This window comes from Neopelma chrysocephalum, unplaced genomic scaffold (genome assembly GCF_003984885.1).
Source record: "Neopelma chrysocephalum unplaced genomic scaffold, ASM398488v2 Primary Assembly neopelma1_84, whole genome shotgun sequence".
NCBI classification, from domain to species: Eukaryota; Metazoa; Chordata; class Aves; order Passeriformes; family Pipridae; genus Neopelma; species Neopelma chrysocephalum.
This window is the reverse complement of record NW_020897746.1, coordinates 723216-743918: the sequence shown is the minus strand read 5'-3', so window position 1 is coordinate 743918 and position 20703 is coordinate 723216. Positions and strand designations below refer to the sequence as shown.

At 49.7% G+C, this 20703-nt stretch overlaps 1 protein-coding gene across 2 annotated transcripts in view; it reads right to left on the bottom strand.

Annotated features, from left to right (window-relative positions):
• Positions 1–19740, bottom strand: part of LOC113971598 (dynein heavy chain 9, axonemal-like) — a 42067-nt gene extending 22327 nt beyond the window's left edge. The window contains exons 1-3 of one of the 2 annotated variants that reach the window (XM_027691692.1): positions 19650–19740; positions 16748–16896; positions 15472–15599 (exon numbers count right to left, since the gene is read on the bottom strand). In XM_027691692.1, coding sequence (XP_027547493.1) covers positions 15472–15599; positions 16748–16802 — 183 coding nt within the window. In that variant the 5' untranslated portion in view covers positions 16803–16896; positions 19650–19740. Of the gene's footprint in view, positions 1–5168; positions 5254–15471; positions 15600–16747; positions 16897–19649 lie in introns of those variants that run through there. The other variant, XM_027691694.1, reaches the window with a different exon arrangement.
• Between the last annotated feature and the right edge of the window lie 963 nt (positions 19741–20703).

The following is a 20703-nucleotide window of genomic DNA, read 5'->3' as shown; positions in this document are numbered from 1 at the left end:
GGAAAGGAAAGGAAAGGAAAGGAAAGGAAAGGAAAGGAAAGGAAAGGAAAGGAAAGGAAAGGAAAGGAAAGGAAAGGAAAGGAAAGGAAAGGAAAGGAAAGGAAAGGAAAGGAAAGGAAAGGAAAGGAAAAAGAAGAAAAGGAAAGGAAAGGAAAGGAAAGGAAAGGAAAGGAAAGGAAAGAAAAGAAAAGAAAAGAAAAGAAAAGAAAAGAAAAGAAAAGAAAAGAAAAGAAAAGAAAAGAAAAGAAAAGAAAAGAAAAGAAAAGAAAAAGAGTTTAAGGGAAATCTGTATCTCAGTTTGAGTCCAATGTCTTTGTCCAACTCCATCTCCTGCACTTCCCCTGTCATGACGGATTTAAATCCCTCTGAGCCAAACTCCAGCTTTTGGAGGTTAAATAATCCCAGCTCTCCCAGCCTCTCCTCATTTAACAGATACTCCAATCCCTCAGTTGTTGGAAAAGACTCTTAAACAGAAGCAGCAGATGAAGAGTTTTTTGGAAAAATTGATAAGGTGAATGAATAATAACAGGTTATAGGAGCTGATGGTCTCCACTTGGGAAAATCCCAGATGTGGAAAGTCTGCAGGACTCCCCAGGGTGCACCAGGCACCAATAAAGCAGGACTTACACACAAACGGGATGAGTGGGAGAATACCAGGAATCTGAAATTCCAACCCATTTTAGATAATGGAACTGAGGATATCAAAATCTGAGCTTGTGGGCTGGGCTGGGGCAGAGCTGATGTTCCCCCCCAGCGGGTCTGGGCTGTGTTTGGGGCTGTGCTGGAGCAGTGCTGGGCACACTGGGATGGTTCAGTCCCTGTGACACAGCCAAGGGCTGCTCTGCTTCTCACACAGCCCTGCCAGGACCAGCCCGGGGGGCACAGGGAGCTGGGGGGGCACAGGTGGGACAGGGGAGCCCAACTGCTCCCAGGGATGGCCCAGCCCATGGGGAATCACACTCAGCACCCAGAGCTGGGGAAGGAGGAGGGGGATATTCAGGTGGATGGGGTTTGCCTTCCCCAGCCCCCAGCAGGTGGGAGGGAGCCCAGGGCAGTCCTGGGATGGCTGAGCCCATGGGAAGAGGGGAGTGAATTCTTTGTTTTGCTTGTGGGACTTTTGCTTTCCCTTTTAAACTGGCTGTATCTCAACCCAACAGTTTCCTCACTTTTTCCCCCCAGTTCTCTGCCCCCCGACCCTTGGGCAGTGAGTGATGGTGTGTTTGGGGCTGAGTTACATCACAGACACAGTGAGTTGTCCCCAGGGAACACTTTTGCAGGTGCTGGAGAGGTGAATTCCAGCAGGCAGGTCACACATTTGTGTCAAGCATTGCCTGCTCAGAGGAGGAGTTGCCTCCATGGGGCCAATGAGTCTCCAAGCTTGGATTTTCATCAGTATGAGCTATTTCTCTTCCAGTTCCCACTGTTGGTGCAGGTAAAAGGGAAGGTCTCATAAGCCACCAACCAGTCAAAACCCAGGTAACAGGGATGGGGAGCTACTGATGGAGCTTTAACTTCTCACCATATTCAAAAACCACCTGAAAGAGTAAATGATTAATGAGCTGACAAAATTAGTCATAAGACAAAGTTATTTCAAGTCCTCAAAATAAAACCTGGTGGTGAAGAACTGCAAGAGGTGCCATCATTCTAAGTGAGTGGCAGTGACATTTCAGAAGAAATCCAGTGGTGATAGATGCAAAGTAATGCACTCAGAAAAACAACAACTCTGATGGGTTCAGAATTAACTATTATCACCCAGGGAAGAGCCCTCTAAGTCCTCACAGTTATTTCCTGCACATAACAGTTCAATGCAAAAACAATCAAACAATGCAAAACCAACCAAATGCCTGCAAAGGAACAGAGAATAAAACTGCAAACATTATTTTGCCACTCCATAAATTCATGGGGGGGCTGAAAACAGCATCCAGTTCTCACTCCTCTGTCCCCAAAAGGGTTTAACTCCCCCAAAAGGAGACACTAAATGGATACACACCTGCTGCTTGGAGAGAGTAGAGCTCAGGGGGGAGGGAGGGGGTGAAACACAGAGTGGAGGGGTGGACAGAGCAGACTGCAAGCTTTGAAAGAACAAGTGCAAGGATATTTTCATATGACACATACCTAAACTGCCAATTTACTGCCTCAGGGTGTTTGGTGAGTTGAGAGAATCACAGAGTGGAGCTGAGCTTAAAGTCCCAGAGAAAAATAGAGAATGACAGAATTGTTGAGGTTGGGAAAGACCTTTAAAATCCCCAAATTCAACCCCCAACCCAGCAGCACCACCATGTTCACCACCAAACCATGTCCTCAAGTGTGATATCCACGTGGTTTTTGCACAGTTCCAGGGATGGGGACTCCAGCACTGCCCTGAGCACCTGTGCCAACATCACTGCACACTTTTACTGACTCTACACGTTTTCCCCCAGGTTGTGGATGTGCCCATCTCAGGCAGAGAGCTGGGCTGGCAGCACCTCGGGTGCCCCAGTGCAGGGATTCTCTAGACTGAGGAACACCAAGGGAGCTCCTCCTGGCAACACAGAAACCCTCTGCTGGCTTTTCTGTGGGAGGGCTCAGGTGCCCCTTGTGAGCTACATATGGAGACATCCCAGCTAGGGTTGGAGAAGAGGAGGAACACTGGAGAAAGGAAAAGCTGAGGTCCTTTAAGCACAGGCTGGAAGAGAACAGTGGCTGCTGTCATGGACTACTGGCAGTATTTGAAAAAGCTGGAGGGATGGGCAGCACTCAGAGATGAACCAAGGGGTGTGAGTCAACAGAATTCTGTCTGGGAAAGCCATGGACACCTTCCTCCCTCCAGTTCTGTTGCCCCAAATCTGATTCAAATGTCTGAGGAAAATAATTGTTATTTAGAACTGCATAAATTCAGTCTCCACCCCTGAGATGACTTAGGGATGTGCTCTCAGTATATGGGTGAAATGGAGTTTGGGCTGTGAGATGAGGAGGAGATGCCTGAGCAGAGGGATCATGTTCTGGGGAAGTGTTGTTTTCTCATAAACAGGGATCATGTGAGGAGCAGTAAAGAAAATGCAATTACATCTGAGCTCTGCTGCACCACTGCTGGGCTGATGTATTTAGGATTTCAGGAGATGAGGTTCTCCCCAGGGTCCAGCCAACCAGCTCTCCCTAAAAACACAAGTCCAATAATCAAGTAGGAGTGGACTGAAACCCGTAACCAAAGTGCTACAAACACCACAGAGATTCAGTAACACAGGGAGAGAGCTCAATAAAATACCAAAAGAAAAACCCTGTGCACTAAATATCAGTTTAATCATAGTCTGCATATCTGACCTTAAGTGTTCTCATCTCTAATTGGTAGTTCCTTCCTACATCTGCTTTTCTGGTGTTAGATGGCTCAAAAATAATTGCTTTTGCTTGTGTTGACATGACACCAGTGATCATTATTTGTCGGTATCACTGCCTGCTAACAGCCAGCTGAGGGAATATTTCCAGTCCAATGATAATTGAGTGCATTTATATACTGTCCTTTTGTGATAGAAGGGATGAGAAAGAGAAATATCTGCAGCAAAACAAGGGCTGCTACTAAGAATTCATGATTCAAATGAATATATCTGCCCAAAGCAGATGGAGGTGTTGGGGAAGGGATCCACAGGATTGAAGGAAACCTTGCAAATGAATTCCCAGCAGTCAGATAACAAAACTTGAGAGAAAATGACTAATGCCAACACACACTATTGTCACAGTAATTGAGTGATATGTCAATTATCCAGCACAGACAGCGCTGTCTTAATACCAATCACAGCTGAGCAAAGAACCACCTTCTCCTGCTTGTTTTGGAACCCACCTCCCACCAATTCCATGGGCTGCCTCGAGACCTTATTCAGGAGAAACAGGGGTTAATCCAGCCTGTTCACCTTCCTTTGCTCAGGACTTTTTGCTCACCCTACACTCTCCTCTACCTCCCTAAACCACCCCGGGCACTTTACACTGCAGCAGTCTCACATCCTCCTCATTCCATGAACCCCCTGAAGACACATTTATTTACCCAGGACACACCAAGGTGGTGCATTGCTTTAGTACAAATTTTCTTAGCCAGATGTTGAAGGCTGTGGATGTGGCCTCCCTGGTGTTTCCCAGGCCAGGTTGTGCTGCAGGCAGGAACAGGCAGTGGTAAATTCATTACCTTGCTGTACAATTGGAGAGTGGGGGATAAACACTGCTGTAAAAAAGGCAAAAAATCAATCAGAAACACCTCCCCTGCACACTGACCATCTCCACAGCACCTCAGCCTGGGGTACTGCCCCAGTGACTGAGAGCAGGGACAGGATGAGGGGCTGTGGGAAGAGCTGGGCTGGGATACACGTGCAGGAACAAGGGAACACCAGAGGCTTTTCTTTGGAAATTCACTTCCAAGCACCTCTGTGTGTTTGTACTTCACAAAGCAGAACATATATCACAGGATGCAATTGTTGCCGTGGTAACCATCAGAAATAGTACTACATATCCATACAGCAGCACTGACTGCCCTCCCTGTGCTGGCAGTACTGGGGACCCTGCCCATGTCCAAGAGTGCCCCTCTCCTTCCCTCCTGCTCACAAACCACCTCCTGGAGCAACGAGAATTGGTTGTTTTCTCAATGTCTCATCCTCTTGTGAGATCTCTCAGGAAACAGGCACTGCTGTTCTATCCATCTGACAGGCAGGTACAGCCCAGAGCCAGCCCAGCACTCCCAGTGCCCACTGCATGTGCTGGGGGACAAAAAGGGGCAGGGTTGGGCACTGCAGAGCCTCTTCCTTGGCCACACTTGCTGCTGACGGTGGGGTGAGCTCTCATCCATGAGAATCACAGAACCACAGAATATACCGAGTTAGAAGGGACCTACAAGGATCATAGAGTCCCACACATCCTCAGGAACAGCTCCATCCTGTGAATGCTGCCCCAGGACAGGCACAGACCCCCCACCACACCTGGTGCCCACCTATTTCTGAGCAGCAAACCTGCTGCTGCCCCATGTGCAGAGAGGCCACCCCAGAGCTGTGGCAGCACCAGAAGCTTTGCCCGGTGTCTGGCACATGCTCTGCCCTCACTGACATGTTCCAGCAGCCAAAGGAGCCTGGAGGCAGGAGGGAGAGTGGGATCACACCTTATCCCTGGGAAGTCTTGGATTTCAGCAACAGCACCCTCAGGTTTTTTCTCACCTCACCCATGAGGCCTCCAAGACACACCTGACAGAGAAGGACACACCTGATCCTGGCAGTCAGCACTACCTGAGCCCTCCCTGGAGCCCTCAATCCCCAGTGAGCCTCTCCACACATGATCACAGAATGGTTTGGGTTGGAAGGGACCTTACAGATCATCTTATTCCAACCCCCTGCCATGGGCAGGGACACCTTCCACCAGCCCAGGTTGCTCCAAGCCCCGTCCAACCTGGCCTTGGACACTTCCAGGGATGGGGCAGCCACAGCTTCTCTGGGCAACCTGTGCCAGGGCCTCCCCACCCTCTGAGTAAACCATTTCCTACCATCTGCTCTACCCCTGTCCATTGCCAGTTCCAAACTATGGCCCCTTGTCCTGTCACTGTCTGCCTGTATAAAAAGTCCCTGTTCCTCCCCAGTCAGGGGGAGGAACAGCACACAAGAGCAAGTGCAATTAACTGAGCCTTCAGCCTCTCCTCTGAACACACTCTCTGTTCCTCTTGTGCTGCTGGGCCCCATGAAGTTCCTCATCATCTGCTTGTGCTGGGCCAAACTAATTAGTGCTGCCACCTCCAAACAGAGTCACTTCCCTGCTCACTGCCTGAGACACCAAGCAATTAAAGTAGGATGCCCAATTAAGAGTAGGGTGCCTTAATGAAGAGCAGGATGCCTCTGCCTTTTGTGTGCTAAAAACTGTGAATCTCTTCAGTCTATTCAAGGTGTCTCCTCCACAACTCCCCCCGTGATTTCACCAGTAGGACACAGCAGCAGCACTGGTGCAGCTGCACAGGCCCTGCTAATGCTGAGGGAAGTCACTACAGCATCACTGGGGTTTTACATCTCTGTTAGACCTCAGGATCTTCCTGGGCCACCCCTGGCCCCCCAGTAAGGCTGTGCTGGAGCAACTTATTCATCCAAGAGGAGACTGAGGGCAAAGCTCCTCGAGGTCTGCAGCTCCTCCTGAGGGGCAGCTCCCTCTCTGCTCCATGTGAGCAGGGACAGCAGCCAGGGAATGGCTGGAGCTGTGTCAGGGCAGGCTCAGGTTGGATCTCAGCCAAAGGTTCTTCCCCCAGAGGCTGGTTGGGCACTGCCCAGGCTCCCCAGGGCAGTGGGCACAGCCCCAAGGCTGCCAGAGCTCCAGGAGGGTTTGGCTGATCCTCTGGGGCACAGGGGGTGACTCTTGGGAATGGGCCTGTGCAGGGCCAGGATTTGGACTGGATGATCCTTGTGGGTCCCTTCCAGCTCAGGATGTTCTCTAATTCTAACATTTAAGTTCCCAGCTCTCAGGAGCTGTACACACCCACAGCTCTGCTGTCCCTCCCCCACAGCAGAATCCAGCCCTCTTGGGCCAGAAATTGAGGCTGATTCAGGACTCTTTCAAGGCACACAGAAGGCAAATGTAAGTGGAGAAAGGGAACAGAAAACAAAATCCAAAGAGGCTGCTCTGAAGCCTTCACAGCCCTTCCAGCATTAGAACAAGTACCTGATTGTTAAGACAAGTTTTGGAATGAAGTAAATTATATTTTGCATATTCTTTTAGCACAGACATACCTTAATGTTGGTGACAGTAAATGAAAAGTGTCCAGGACTATTCCTGGGCTAATTTCTTCACTATTTGAGATGTTTATTGGGGTGTCCCGGAGTGGCCAGGAGTTGGACTCAATGATCTTTGTGGGTCCCTTCCAACTCAGGATGTCCTATGATCGTAAAATTTAACTTCACTGCTCTCAGGATTCGTACATGGCCTTTCCTCACTCCTGAACTGCCAGAGAGAGCCAGACCTCTTCATCCAACACCAGGTGGTGACAGTGAGACAGGACAGACACCTGAGGTCCAGCCCCACATGTCACTTGTTTGAGTGGCGAGTACAGACACGGCCTGGGGATGATGGTAGAGAAAATTCCGGTACAAAGAGATTAAATGGTGCCTGGCTGAGTGAACAGAGGAGGATGAGGAGCTAATGAGAGGCTGGTAAGACCCAGGAGAAACAGGAGGTCAGTGAACTTGGCAGTCAGACAGGAGAGGGCAGTCAGAGGAGATGGGAGGAAATGGCCTTACACTGTGCCAGGGAGGTTCACATTAGATATTAGGGGGGAAAAAAATCATTGAAAGAGAGGTCAGACATTGGAATAAGTTGCCCAGGGAGGTGGTAGAGTCACTGTCTCTGGAAGTGTACAAGAGGAGTCTGGATGTGGTACTTGGGGACATGGTTTAGGGGTGCCTATAATGGTGCTGGGTTGATGGTTGGGCTGGATGATTTTGAAGGTTTCTTTCAACATTAATGATTCTGTGATTCTGTGATCAGAGCATTTATCCAAAAATCATGAATGAGAACTGGAGGCAGAGTGTGTATTTCTCCTTTTAGACTGATCTAGAAATGTGGCTGGAAGGAAAATGAGCCTGGTTTTACCGAAGCAGAGGCTTGGTGCCAATTGCCTGTGTGTGCTTGGAATAGACAATGGATCTCACACAGGACACCAGAGCAGCACAGAATAACCCCAGGCTGGGGGGGCCCTGCTGGAGAACAGCTCTGAGGAGAAGGACCCGGGGGTCCTGGTGGACAATCAGCTGTCCCTGAGCCAGCAGGGAGCCCTGGGGGCCAAGAGGCCAGTGGGATCCTGGGAGGCAGGAGGAAGGGAGGGGATCCTGCTCCTCTGCTCTGCACCTGGAGTGCTGAGTGCAGTTCTGGGCTCCCCAGTTCTAGAAAGAAAAGGAACCACTGGAGAGGGTCCAGTGAGGGCTACAAAGATGATGAGGGGACTGGAGGATCTCTCTGCTGAGGAAAGGCTGAGGGAGCTGGGGTAGTTCAGCCTGGAGAAGAGACCCCTGAGAGCAGATCTTCGCAATGTGTACTAACACCTCAAGGGTGGGTGTCAAGAGGATGGACCAGACTGATTTCAGTGGTGCCCAGCAACAGGCACAGACTGACACACAGGAGGGTCCATCTGGACATGAGGAAAAGCTTCTTTACTTGGAGGGTGCCAGAGCCCTGGAACAGCTGCCCAGAGAGGCGTTGGGGCCTCCTTCCCTGGGGATATTCCAAACCCACCTTTGATCCTGTGCCACCTGCTCCAGGTGACCCTGCCTGAGCAGAGGTGTTGGAGCAGATGATCTGCAGAGGTCCTTTCCAAGCCCAATCACTCTGGGATTCTGTGATTTATGATTCAGTAAGAAGGGCCCTGTCAGTGTCTGAATCTCCCACAGTTTTGCTCCAGGAGCTCACTGTTATTCAATTTAGTCCACGAACCTGACTCAGTGAAGCAGCAACCTATGAAAATGGGAAGATGCTCAAGAATTAAATTAACTCGATCGCAAAGAGAGGGAAGTGACATTTGGGCTAATGGATGAAGACTACAATTAAACTGGGAATATCTAACATCTGAACTTCTCCCTGCATCAGTGCATCCAACACACATCTGTACATGTGTAAACACATCTCATTGTGTCTCTCCATTAGGCTGATAAACACCATTTGGGGACTGTGGTGGCCACTGGCTTAGCAAAAACCTCTGGAGTGTCACAGGGAGGGAAATGGAGCAGACAGAGCTTGTTCTAACTCACAGCTCAGTGTTCTCTGGTGTGCAAAACTCCTTCCTCCCTACACAGAGGAGACAACACACATCAGAGAAACCACACTGCTGACTAACTTGGCAGTGGGGAAGCAGAGATCACAGAATCCCTGGGGCTGGAGACGTTCTGGGATCACCCAGTCCTCACCCTCTGCTCAAAGCTGGGTCAGGCAGCACAGGTTGCCCAGCAACACGCTCAGGTGGGTTTTGGATGTCTCCAAGGATGAAGATTCCACAAACTCTCTGGGCAACTTCTTCCAGTGTTGGACCATTCACACAGCAAAAAGGACTGTACTTATGTTTAAATGGAATTTCCTGTATTTCAAGAGTTCCCCATTGCCCTTGTCCTGTCACCAGACACCACTGAGAAGAGCCTGGTCTTCATTCCCTACCACCGGGTGTGATGATGGTGAAATCCTCAAGTCATCTCTTCCTGAGGCTGAACAATCCCCAGACGTGTCTGCTCCACTTCCAGCTGCACAGGACAGAGCCAAGCTGCCCCTCAGACCAGCTCCAGCTGTGGGATCCAGCTGTTCCTGCTTCCCAGGATACAGACTGGCCATGAGGAACAAAGGGGCACTTCCAAACTGAATGGTACCCCTTGGAGTGAGTGGAAGGCTTGGGAGAGGAAGGAGGTGCCTGGAGTCTGCAGGAAACTCCCTGTCTGTGCCACACCTGTATTGACTGCCCTGCCATCCTGTCCCAGGATAACATCTTGTTTTGGACAACTTCTCCATCAATCCATCCCCAAAGTGACAGCTGGGGAGTTGGACAACACAGAGGAACCAACAGAAGGCCCAAGACGTGATTCATCCACCCTGGAGAGCCCCAGGAGGTGCTGCTGAAGCTCTGAGGTGCTGGCATCAAACAGGGTGATTTGGTTGGACCTGCACAGGTCCTGTTCCTATCAGAGGTTGTGTTTCTGCAGCTCTTGGGCACCTCACACACATCTGAAAAACCCAAGTGATAAAACAGGCTTTAAATAAGTTTTCAGCCCAACTGCCAAGTCTCTTCCCACTGGAATGTGCCTCCTGTGCAGTGTCCTCAGGTTTCTGCACTTCAGCTGGAGATGCTCCTGGCTGAGATGCCAGAGCCTTTCTCTGCCCACCCACTGCTGGGAGAAGTGCCCATGTGAACCCACAGCATGGGAACTGCTTCTCATCCATGTAACTCTACCTCACATCTTGGAAAACAAGGGAAGTTTGATTGCTCAGGGCAAAAGGAATAGAGAGCAATTGAAAATTCCTGAGAAGGAAATCTGGTTTCTGACTGAATGACCCCCAGAGAATCCCACAGCTGGGGACCTGACAGACCCCACAGTTCTCCCAAAGTTTTCAAGGAGAATATAAACTGATCAAATTTTCCTTCTAACATAAGAGAAACATCAAGGTGGGAGGAACAAGCTACTAAGACATGCATTTGTTCCCATCTGCATTTTTTTTCTGAAGCTCTTTGTGGATTCTCGGAGTGTCAAAGCACTGGAATTGCATATTGGATAAAACCTGCCAGAAAGGAAAGTTTTGGGTCTGCTCTTTGTCTCCATCCCTTTCTCATGAACATAGACACTTTGAACCATTGTTAACAGTGGTTCAGGTGTGACACCATCAGAGACCAAACAGAGTCATGGCCCATGCAGAGCACAATAAAGCTGTCCAAGACATTTCTGGCACATCTTGTCTTAGGCAGAAAATGTCAATTTGTCAAAGCTGAGACCTACAAGCCAAAGACTGGCTTCTGAAACTTAGAATCACACAATGGTTTGGGTTGGAAGGGACCTCAAAGCTCATCCTGTCCCAACCCCCTGCCATGGGCAGGGACACCTTTTGCTAGACCAGGTTACCAGGAAAAAAACTTCCGTTTTTCTTGTTTCTCTTTTTCTTTTCTTTGAGATATTTTGGAACAGTCAAAGACTCTGCATTGATACTTGAAGCATGAAAACCAAAATTTTGCTGTTCCCACTGCCAAAAAAAAACAACCAAAAAACCAACAACCCTTTTTGCTAGAAGTGTTAGTTAATGAGGGAAAAAATAAAGATTAAAAAATGAAAATGAAAAAGGACCAAAAGACAAGAAACACTGACTGGTGCAGAAGAGGGAAACTGGTCATGTAAGAGCTACGATTCTGGAGATATTTTGTGACTCGACTCCCACTCATGGGACTTTAACACTTCCAGGAGTGGGGATGGTCAGCAGCACCTTCCCAAGGTTCCCTCACACCCTCAGCCTGGTGATAGATCCATGAATGCTGCTGGTCTGAATAAAGACTTGAAAATTCTTCTCACAGCTTCAGGGTGCACTTTTCCTGCTGTTTCTGTCTTGCAGTGATGAAGCAACACGATAACCAGGTCTGGAACTGCAGCTCCACAGCCCTGGGATCAGCTCTGCTGGGACACGTGTTGGGACCCTGCTGAGGGGCACCAAAGGTGAGACTTGGTCTGACCCGCTCTGGAACTGCTCTGTCACCAGGCATTTGTGTCACCACAGTGTAAGGAAGATCTGAAGCCATTAAAGAGTGGCCAAAGGAGGGAAGGAGGATGGGGAAGGGCCTTGATTTGAAGGCGTGTGAGGACACTGAGGGCACTTGGTGTGTTCAGCTGGAGAAGAGGAGACTGAAGGGAGACCTCAGTGCAGTTCCACCTTCCTGGGCAGGGGCAGAGGAGGGGCAGGGACTGAGCTCTGCTCTGGGGGGACCAGGGACAGCAGCCAGGGAATGGCTGGAGCTGTGTCAGGGCAGGCTCAGGTTGGATCTCAGCCAAAGGTTCTTCCCCCAGAGGCTGGTTGGGCACTGCCCAGGCTCCCCAGGGCAGTGGGCACAGCCCCAAGGCTGCCAGAGCTCCAGGAGGGTTTGGCTGATCCTCTGGGGCACAGGGGGTGACTCTTGGGCATGGGCCTGTGCAGGGCTGAGGGTTGGATTGGATGATCCTTGTGGGTCCCTTCCAACTCAGCAGACTCAGGGCTTCTGTGAATCTTCAATCAGATTGTGAACAACACAGTCAGGGAAAGGATTTACCTAAAGGCAGGTCCAAATCCTCCTGGCAACAAAAAGGGTCTTGAGAAAAATATGATACTAAAATGTAAATCTATGTAAAACTTTCTTCAGCCTTCCAAGTTGTCATTTCATTGCTGTCCTACCTCCACAGTGACCCCTTCCCACCAGTCCTGACCAACACATCAAACTATCTCTTACAGGTGACACTGGAAGCTCAATGCTGAGTGGTTGAATGGTGCACACACCTGAAATGAAAGTATCAGACCCAAACTCTGTGCCCTTTTTATGGCCCAAAAAATCTGCTTTCCAGCCCTCCAAGTCTATGAACTGTTTTTAAGGAGACCCAGAGCCTGGACCTGCTATCAAATAGATTTTTGTGGAGCTCAAAGATCAGCCTCAGCTCTTCAATGCCAACAATTTAGGGGAAAGCAGCTGCTGGGCTTGGGCTGGGTTTGTCTCTGCAGCCCTTAAGTAACAAGTTCTCCTTTACACAACTGCACTTTTGCTCCTATTCTGCAGTTGGAACATCTGTATTTGTAGAACATAATTTTAACTGTGGGCTTCATTCTCTTCTCATCTGTATCATCCCCAGTGTGGAGGCTGTGATGGGCTCAGCAGAACTCCAGCTACCACACAGGTACAACTCTGGTGCTAAAGGAGCTGCTGGTCAGGCTCTGCCAGTGTGACTGATGTTCTTCCCATGGAAATGAATGATTGAGTGGCTTTCTGCTGTTTTCTCCCATAAAATTACTCATTTATAAACATCTCCATTTTCAGAGTGAGCTGAGAAACTTCACAGTTCTCAGGGCAGACATGGATGCTCTTTTCTTTATTTTGCCTCCTCCCATGCCAGGCAACTTGACTGAGAAGGGACTGGCCCTGGGACAGTAGCCCTTCCCAACACACAGCAGTGATCCTGCTTCTATAGCCAGTAAGAACTTCCCAACTGCCTCAATATCCATTAACAACCAATTCCCACAAACCTAATTCCCCAGCTCGTTATTGCACTTGACTCTCTTTATTTCTGGTTCCAATCAAGGGCCAGTAATGAAATGTGTGTGTGCAAAAGCCACCAGATGATCCTGTCAAGTGTTTGCCTTGGAGAACCTGTGTGAGGTGACAGCACAAAGCCAGTTCAGGGGCTGGAAGAGGAGCTCTGCTCCACATGAGCTGGGCTAGTGTCCAAGGATAGCACAATACAGTTGCTTTTTGTCTGCTCAGAAACAAAGGGGAAGCCTGAATAAAACCATCCTATGGGTGGGACACAGCCTTCAAATAATGAGTTTAATTAATCTGGGTAAAATTACCCTGAGTGCCTCTTGAGATCTGCCCCATCCTCTCTTTTATTTTCAGTGCAATGATCCACAAATCCTGGGATATTTTTGTAAGTTGAGTTGTCTGTGTCCTTCCAGATCTTGTGCAAACAACCCTGGAACTGTTTGCAAGGTATTTGTCATCAAAAGCCTTGCAGGAAAGGTTTTGCCAAATAAACTACCTGTTGGCAAAGACTTGCTATGATCCACCTCTGACTGAGGTGGCAGGAGAATCCCCTGTGGGACCCTTCCCACTGAGTTCCACTGTGATAAGTTTGGATACAGATTTTACCAGAGGTCAGATTTTCACCCTTGAGAAAATGGTTTGTCCAACCTTCTAAAACAGTTTGCCCAGAGGGTGCTTTCCTGTCAGGTGGAAGTCTGCTGGCCAGAAAGGAGTTCTGTAGACCAGAGGGGTCTTGTCCATCAGTGTAGGGGACACATGTCTGGCCCCTCAGGCTGCTCTCCCTCTCTCTCATACTCCATGAAGCTCCAGGCCTTAGAAGGAGATGGGAACACACAGTGAGACACAGAGCCAGGCTCTGGAGCTGGGCAGCTTGGCCATCTGGGTGACAATGAAGTGCCATTGCTTTGCTGTCCTTCCTTCACCAGCCTGATCCAGTCACCAAATGCTGAAACTGGTGCTGCCAGCCCCAAACACCTGCTGGGGTGTCCAAGGCTGTCCTGACATCACCAAGGCATGACCCCAGCTCCCCGTGGGGCCCTCACTGCCTGGATTGCTCAGGAGGCCTGTGACTATAAAAACAAGGCAGAAAGAGCTCTGGGCTCTGTCTTGAGTCAGTCCTGCCTGTATCCCATTATTCCAAACCAAGCACAGCAAGAACTGGAATATTTACCTATTTTGTGACCACACCAGAGGAAATCCCAGGTGTCTGACTGGCCCTGAAGAGACCCAGCACTGGCACCAGGCAGCCTGTCCCCATGGCCATGTGTGAGTGCTGGGCTTGTCCCACACAGTTTCCATCAGAACCTGTTGGCAGCTGAGCTCCTCTCCAAGCTCAGGGGGAACCTGCTCTGGGCCACCAGAGACAGTCACAGCTGGCAGGTGTTGCTGGAAAACCAGCCAGCCCAACCTCAACATTGTTCTCTTACAGAAATCTAATTTCTGCAGTTCTTCTGGTTTAATCAGAGAATCATAGAATGGTTTGGGTTGAAAGGACCTTAAAGCCCATCTCGTTCCACCCCCTGCCATGGGCAGGAACATCTCCCGCCATCCCAGGTTGCTCCAAGCCCCATCCAACCTGGCCTTGGACACTTCCAGGGATGGGGCAGCCACAGCTTCTCTGGGCAACCTGTGCCAGGGCCTCCCCACCCTCACAGCCAAGAACTTCTTCCAATTTAACCTTCAGTACCTTACTGATTGCTATGACCATCAGAGAAGGTGGGAATGGATGAAATAAAGACCTTTCAGTCCCTCAGTGCTCATCTGTTAGCACTGAAACAACACATGGAGGCTGACACTGCTGATGGATCCTCCGCAGCATCACACCATCATTGGAGAAAAGAACCTTCACTTTGCATTACTGAATGCAATAGGGCTCAAAAAGTGCATATTTCCCTGTTCACCACCTCAAAGCAGATGCCACTATTGCAGCTCTCTGTATGAAAAGCTCTCGAGAAGCTCAGCATTGTTTACCTTAGAGGGAGCTTGCAAAAAAAAAAAAACTGGCAAAAATTAAGATAAAAATATCAAGGGCATTTAATTTCAACTGAAACTCAGGCCTGCAGGCTCAGATCAGGGCTCAAAGCTTTGTCTTAATCTAATTTTATGCAGACAATTCAGTGATAATAGAAGTTTATATAACCCACATCAAGGAAATCAGAGGGGTTCCCAGGACCTATAATGAGAGCTGACATCACTGACTGCACATTACAAACCCAGGCACTCACTAAATAATTGTGGCTCCAGAGAGCACTTGACAGAGACAGAGCTCCCTCCACGCCCTCCCAGGCTCTGAAGCATTTTGTTGAGCTGTGACAAGAGCTTCAAACATTCCTCTGGTTTGGGGTGCACCAAGGAACCAACCCAAGTGCAGAGAGGCCCTGCCCTCCCTTCAGTGAGTGGGTCCTCATCTCGCTAAAATACAGGGTGGATTTTGAGCAGCAGGCAGAGAACGAGTCCAGCTCTGAAGGACAGAGCCCTTCATTTATCCATGAACCAAATCAAGGCACGGGGAAGTGCAGCACAACCTCCCTCAGAGGCCTCCCCACAACTGCACACCCCAGAGAGGAAAACCAGACTGACAGTGCCCGGGGAAAGCAATGGATTGCAGCAGGACACAGGGAGAAGGGGCTGCTTTGGGCACACAGGAGACACCCCGGCTCATCTCCCCGAGCCAGGAATGATGTGCCCTCACAAAGGGATCAGCATGGGACAGCCTGGCAGAGGGGCAGGGCTGGCCAACAACCCCCTACCTGAAGGATGACCCAGTGCCCCTCCTTTGCAGCCAGATCCAGAGCTTGTTCAGCAACCACCTCTTGGCCTTGTCCAAGGGACACGTTGTGGAGGTTCCTGTTGTTGAATGTAAAGCCAAGTTTCTTCCCTGAAAGCAAACAAGGAGTGAGATGAGCACTGTTGCCTGGCAGAGCTGTGTCAGGGCAGGCTCAGGTTGGATCTCAGCCAAAGGTTCTTCCCCCAGAGGCTGGTTGGGCACTGCCCAGGCTCCCCAGGGCAGTGGGCACAGCCCCAAGGCTGCCAGAGCTCCAGGAGGGTTTGGCTGATCCTCTGGGGCACAGGGGGTGACTCTTGGGGATGGGCCTGTGCAGGGCTAAGGATTGGACTGGATGATCCTTGTGGGTCCCTTCCAACTCAGCATATTCTGGGATTCTGGGATTCTGTGAACAGTTTGGGTTAGAAGGGACCCTAAAGACCATTTTATTCAACCCTCTGTCATGAGCAGGGACACCCTCCATGATCCCAGGTTGCTCCAAGCCCCATCCAACCTGGCCTTGAACACTTCCAGGGATGGGGCAGCCACAGCTTCTCTGGGCAACCTGTGCCAGGGCCTCCCCACTCTCAGGAAGATGATCATTCACCAAACTCCTTGACAGGAAACCATATTGCAGAACTCACAATCTACAATAAAGAAATCTAAACATAATCCTGAATTACTTTTTTCCCTAGAACACAGATCCTTTTGGCTTTGGAGGCAGCTGACAGCTCCATATCTGACCATCCACAATGAAACCAACTCAGGGAGGATGAGGATAAAAACTGGAAACTCTGCCACTAAGCACAGTCTGTTACAGGGAGCTGCTGCTTATATTTAGTTCTCATGAAATCATAGAAGAGCCGGTTGGAAGGGACCTCAAGGGTCCTCTGGTTCAACCTTTCTCGGCAACAAGCAGCTCTCTGACAGCGTGTTTGGTATCTCTGACGTAAATCATGGGTTGTGTACAAACCCAGCCCGGAGATCAGTGCAGCGTGAACCACACTGGGAATCCAGGCAATGCAGGAAGGAGACAAGTTTAATTTAAACTTTAGATGAAAATCCAAAATACTTTAAGAAAAAAATTCACAACAAAACCCAAAAACCTATGCTCTCACAATTATCTATTTTTAACAGATTACTTCATTATCTACAAAGAGATGAGGAAAAAAGCCAAAACAAAACAGGAGTGTCATGCTAAGATAATTATGCAGCAGATAAAAAGCAATGCTGTGCTATGCCTAGAGACAGGATTTATTTACCATGCTTCTCCACGTCCTTCAGTGGGTCCACTCCTGGGGACAGGATAAAAAACATTGGGGTTGCAGGTCCTGATTCCTCAAAGGTTGTTGCAAAATCCAGGGATCTCCCAACCACATATTTACTGCCCAGCTTTTCTTCTACAAAATCTCTGCCAGAGAGAAAAAAGTTTTGCCATCTACTATGGTTCAGAAAAAGGCAGATTCCACTGCAAATAATCAGTTAATTATCATAGAATCACAGACACACTAAGATTTGAAAAGGCTTCAAAGATTACCATCACCCCAGCACCACCCCTGTGTTCAGCAAGTGTCCTCATGTCATATCCATTTGTTTTCTTGAACACTTCCAGGGATGGTGACTCCATTACTTCTCCAGGCAGCCTGTGCCAGGGCTTGATGACCCTTTAATTCCCAATATCCAACCTAAACCTCCCCCAGGGCAATTTGAGGCCATTTTCTCTGGTCCCATCACTTATTCCCTGGGAGCAGAGCCCGACCCCCCCGGCTCCCCCCTCCTGTCAGGGAGTTACAGAGAGTGAGAAGGTCCCCCCGAGCCTCCTTTTCTCCAGGCTGAGCCCCCCCCAGCTCCCTCAGCTGCTCTGCATCAGATTGGTGCTTCAATTAGCTGTGATTTTGCTGATTCAAACAAATTAGAAACTACATTAGGAAAATGGGCATGAAACAATTGTAGAGGGGATCTGCAGGCTGGGCTTCCAGCATTATCCCTCAGGGGCAATGCCTGGCACTGTGTGCATGGTGGAATGACACCTGGCACCCTAGTTCCTGACAAAAGAAGGGAGCTGAGAAGGGAGAACAGTGGGAGCTGCCAGCCCAGGGCTGCACTGAGAAGTGCAATACAAGCACTGGATGATTGACTCAGGTATCTCAAGAGAGAAGAAATAAGGTACAGGAACCTGCCAAGTGCTTTGCAATCCAAGCAGCCTTCCAGAGGAAGCACCAAGTCACAACAAGTCCAGATGATTCACGAAATTACTTTGATCTGGAAAGCTAAAAGAGAAGAGTTCCAAGAATACGTGGTGTGTGCAGCCTTGGCATGAGAGTCACAAGGAAAAACACAACAGAGTGAACAGGAAAAGGTTCAGCTCCAAAGCAGCTGTCTGAACAGAAAACAGTGTACAGAGAACATTCCCCCAGAGTGAGCTTCCCACATCACTGCTTTAGCAAAAGAGGATACACTGAACATTCATTCAAAGGTAGGAATGTTGTATTCAAACCCCAGGAATGCTGCTGGAGAGTAGATACATGAGTCAGGCTTTTTGAAGGCAGTCAAATTCCTTCTAAGAGAGCTGAGAGCCTCCTTCAAGGACTGGTGAAAGGCAGCTGGAATAGAAATGCCTAAGGGATTGCAAAAGAAAAAGCTTCCACTTTTTTTGGTAGCTCTTTCAAGTAGATTTTTCTGTTCTGGGTCAAGATTTGCTAAATTGCTGCTGGAAAGCTCCAGTTCACAAAATTTAACAAAGTCCATCAGATCCCCAAGAGTCACAACATCCTTGTTTGACATCTCTATGAAATGATGCCTTGGGGACTGGAAAACACAACTGAAGTTGAGTGGGAGGCTTTGAAGTGGGACCACACGTGCAGGAGAGGGAAGGCTGCCCTCACAGAGTCACAGAATGTGCTGAGTTGGAAGGGATCCACAAGGATCATCTTGTCCAACTCCTGGCCCTGCACAGACCCATCCCCAAGAGTCACCCCCTGTGCCCCAGAGGATCAGCCAAACCCTCCTGGAGCTCTGGCAGCCTTGGGGCTGTGCCCACTGCCCTGGGGAGCCTGGGCAGTGCCCAACCAGCCTCTGGGGGAAGAACCTTTGGCTGAGATCCAACCTGAGCCTGCCCTGACACAGCTCCAGCCATTCCCTGGCTGCTGTCCCTGGTCCCCCCAGAGCAGAGCTCAGTCCCTGCCCCTCCTCTGCCCCTGCCCAGGAAGGTGGAACTGCACTGAGGTCTCCCCTCAGTCTCCTCTTCTCCAGATGAACACACCAAGTGCCCTCAGTGTCCTCACACGCCTTCAAATCAAGGCCCTTCCCCATCTTCATTACCCTCCTTTGGACACTCTCTAATGGCCCAATCTCTTCCCTCAGAGCAGTCCCCAAATGTGGTGTCTTTCAAGCAATGTATCCACAGGGCCGGGTCACTGTATCAGCAGTAAATGGTGCCAGCAGTAAAAGCAAATATCCCCAGACAAAGGGCTGGCTGTCAGCTCTCCCATGGTACCCAAAGCCCCAGCTGCCCACCATCCCATATCCCAGGAGTCTGTGTCAGTGTGTAAACCATGGCTGGAGGCACCAGCCACCAGAACCCTTAGTCCTGCTGCTCTGGTTCCAAGGTCTGTCCCTACTAAGGCAGAAGTACCAGTGCCTTTGAAAGGACTTCACGATGACCAAGTCATACCTTGCCAGTGGCTGCTGGACTGGTCTGACCCCATCATGGATGTGGAAGAGGGGGAGCACAAGGTCTTGTAAGAGGCTTTTTGCTGATGTTCTTCACTAAGATTTGGGGATGAAGCAGGTATTTACAGTGGAAAATCCTTCTTGAGGAAATGATGGTTCTTGGTGCAGTGCTGGCACTGAAGCTCTAAGGAGTGAGTTGGGGTAAGAGGGGTTTCTCCTGACAACTCCTTAGGCCCAGGGAAGGAAACAGACTCTGCAAATATCCCAGGGATCTGCTACGAAGGGAAGCTGAAAAACCCAACTTCCCAGGCAGAGGAATGTAAGAAGTCTGTGCAGGGGTGGATCATTTTAAATCCCAAAGAATTTCCTACACCATCGCCATGGAGCTGGGATATATGACATGGGACTTACGAGGTCTTAAACCTTTATGAACAGCAGCTGAAAATGATGTAAGGCACCTAAAATATCTCTGTCCACATATGTTTAGGTTACCAAGTTACTCCTTGACTCCTAAAATGCACTCAAGTAGTTGTCAAGACCCCCAGAGGGACAGGAAGGTTTGGACTGTTCATGATGTCCATTGATCACCAGTGAGGCATTGAATGTTGGTAGATTGATATATTTATATACTGACTGATATAATTGATAACAGAAGGAAGAGACCTGCAAGTTGAGAACTGCAGAACACCCTCTGGGATCCAATGGCATTGCAGGTTTCTAAACTCAATGAATTTATTAACACAGACGGTCTTGAACCACCACTGGCTGCAGGAGGGATGTGGAGGGTGAAGTCATAGAATCATGGAATCATGGAATCATAGAATCAACCGGGTTGGAAGGGACCTCTGAGATCATCAAGTCCAACCCTTGATCCAACCCCGCTGTGGTTCCCAGCCCATGGCACTCATGCCACATCCAGTCTCATCTTACAAACCTCCAGGGACGGAGAATCCACCACTTCCCTGGGCAGCCCATTCCAATGGCTGATTACTCTCTCTGGAAAAAATTTCTTCCTGATATCCAACCTAAACCTCCCCTGGCACAGTTGAAGACTGAGCCCTCTTGTCTTGCTGAGAGTTGCCTGGGACAAGAGCCTGACCCCCCCCGGCTCCCCCCTCCTGACAGGGAGTTGTAGAGAGTGAGGAGGTCTCCCCTGAGCCTCCTCTTCTCCAGGCTGAGCCCCCCCAGCTCCCTCAGCTGCTCCTCACAGCACTTGTGCTCCAGTCCCTTCCCCAGCCTTGTTGCTCTCCTCTGGACCTGCTCCAGCCCCTCCATGTCCTTCCTGAACTGAGGGCCCAGAGCTGGACACAGCACTCGAGGTGAGGCCTCACCAGCGCTGAGTCCAGGCCAAGAATCACTTCCCTGGGCCTGTTGGCCACATCGTTCCTGAGCCAGGCCAGGATCCATTGGCCCTCTTGGCCACCTGGGCACACTCAGCTTCCTGTCCATCCACACTCCCAGCTCCCTTCCTGCCTGGCTGCTCTCCAGCCGCTCTGTCCCAGCCTGGAGCTGCAGGGGGTTGTTGTGGCCAAAGTGCAGGACCTGG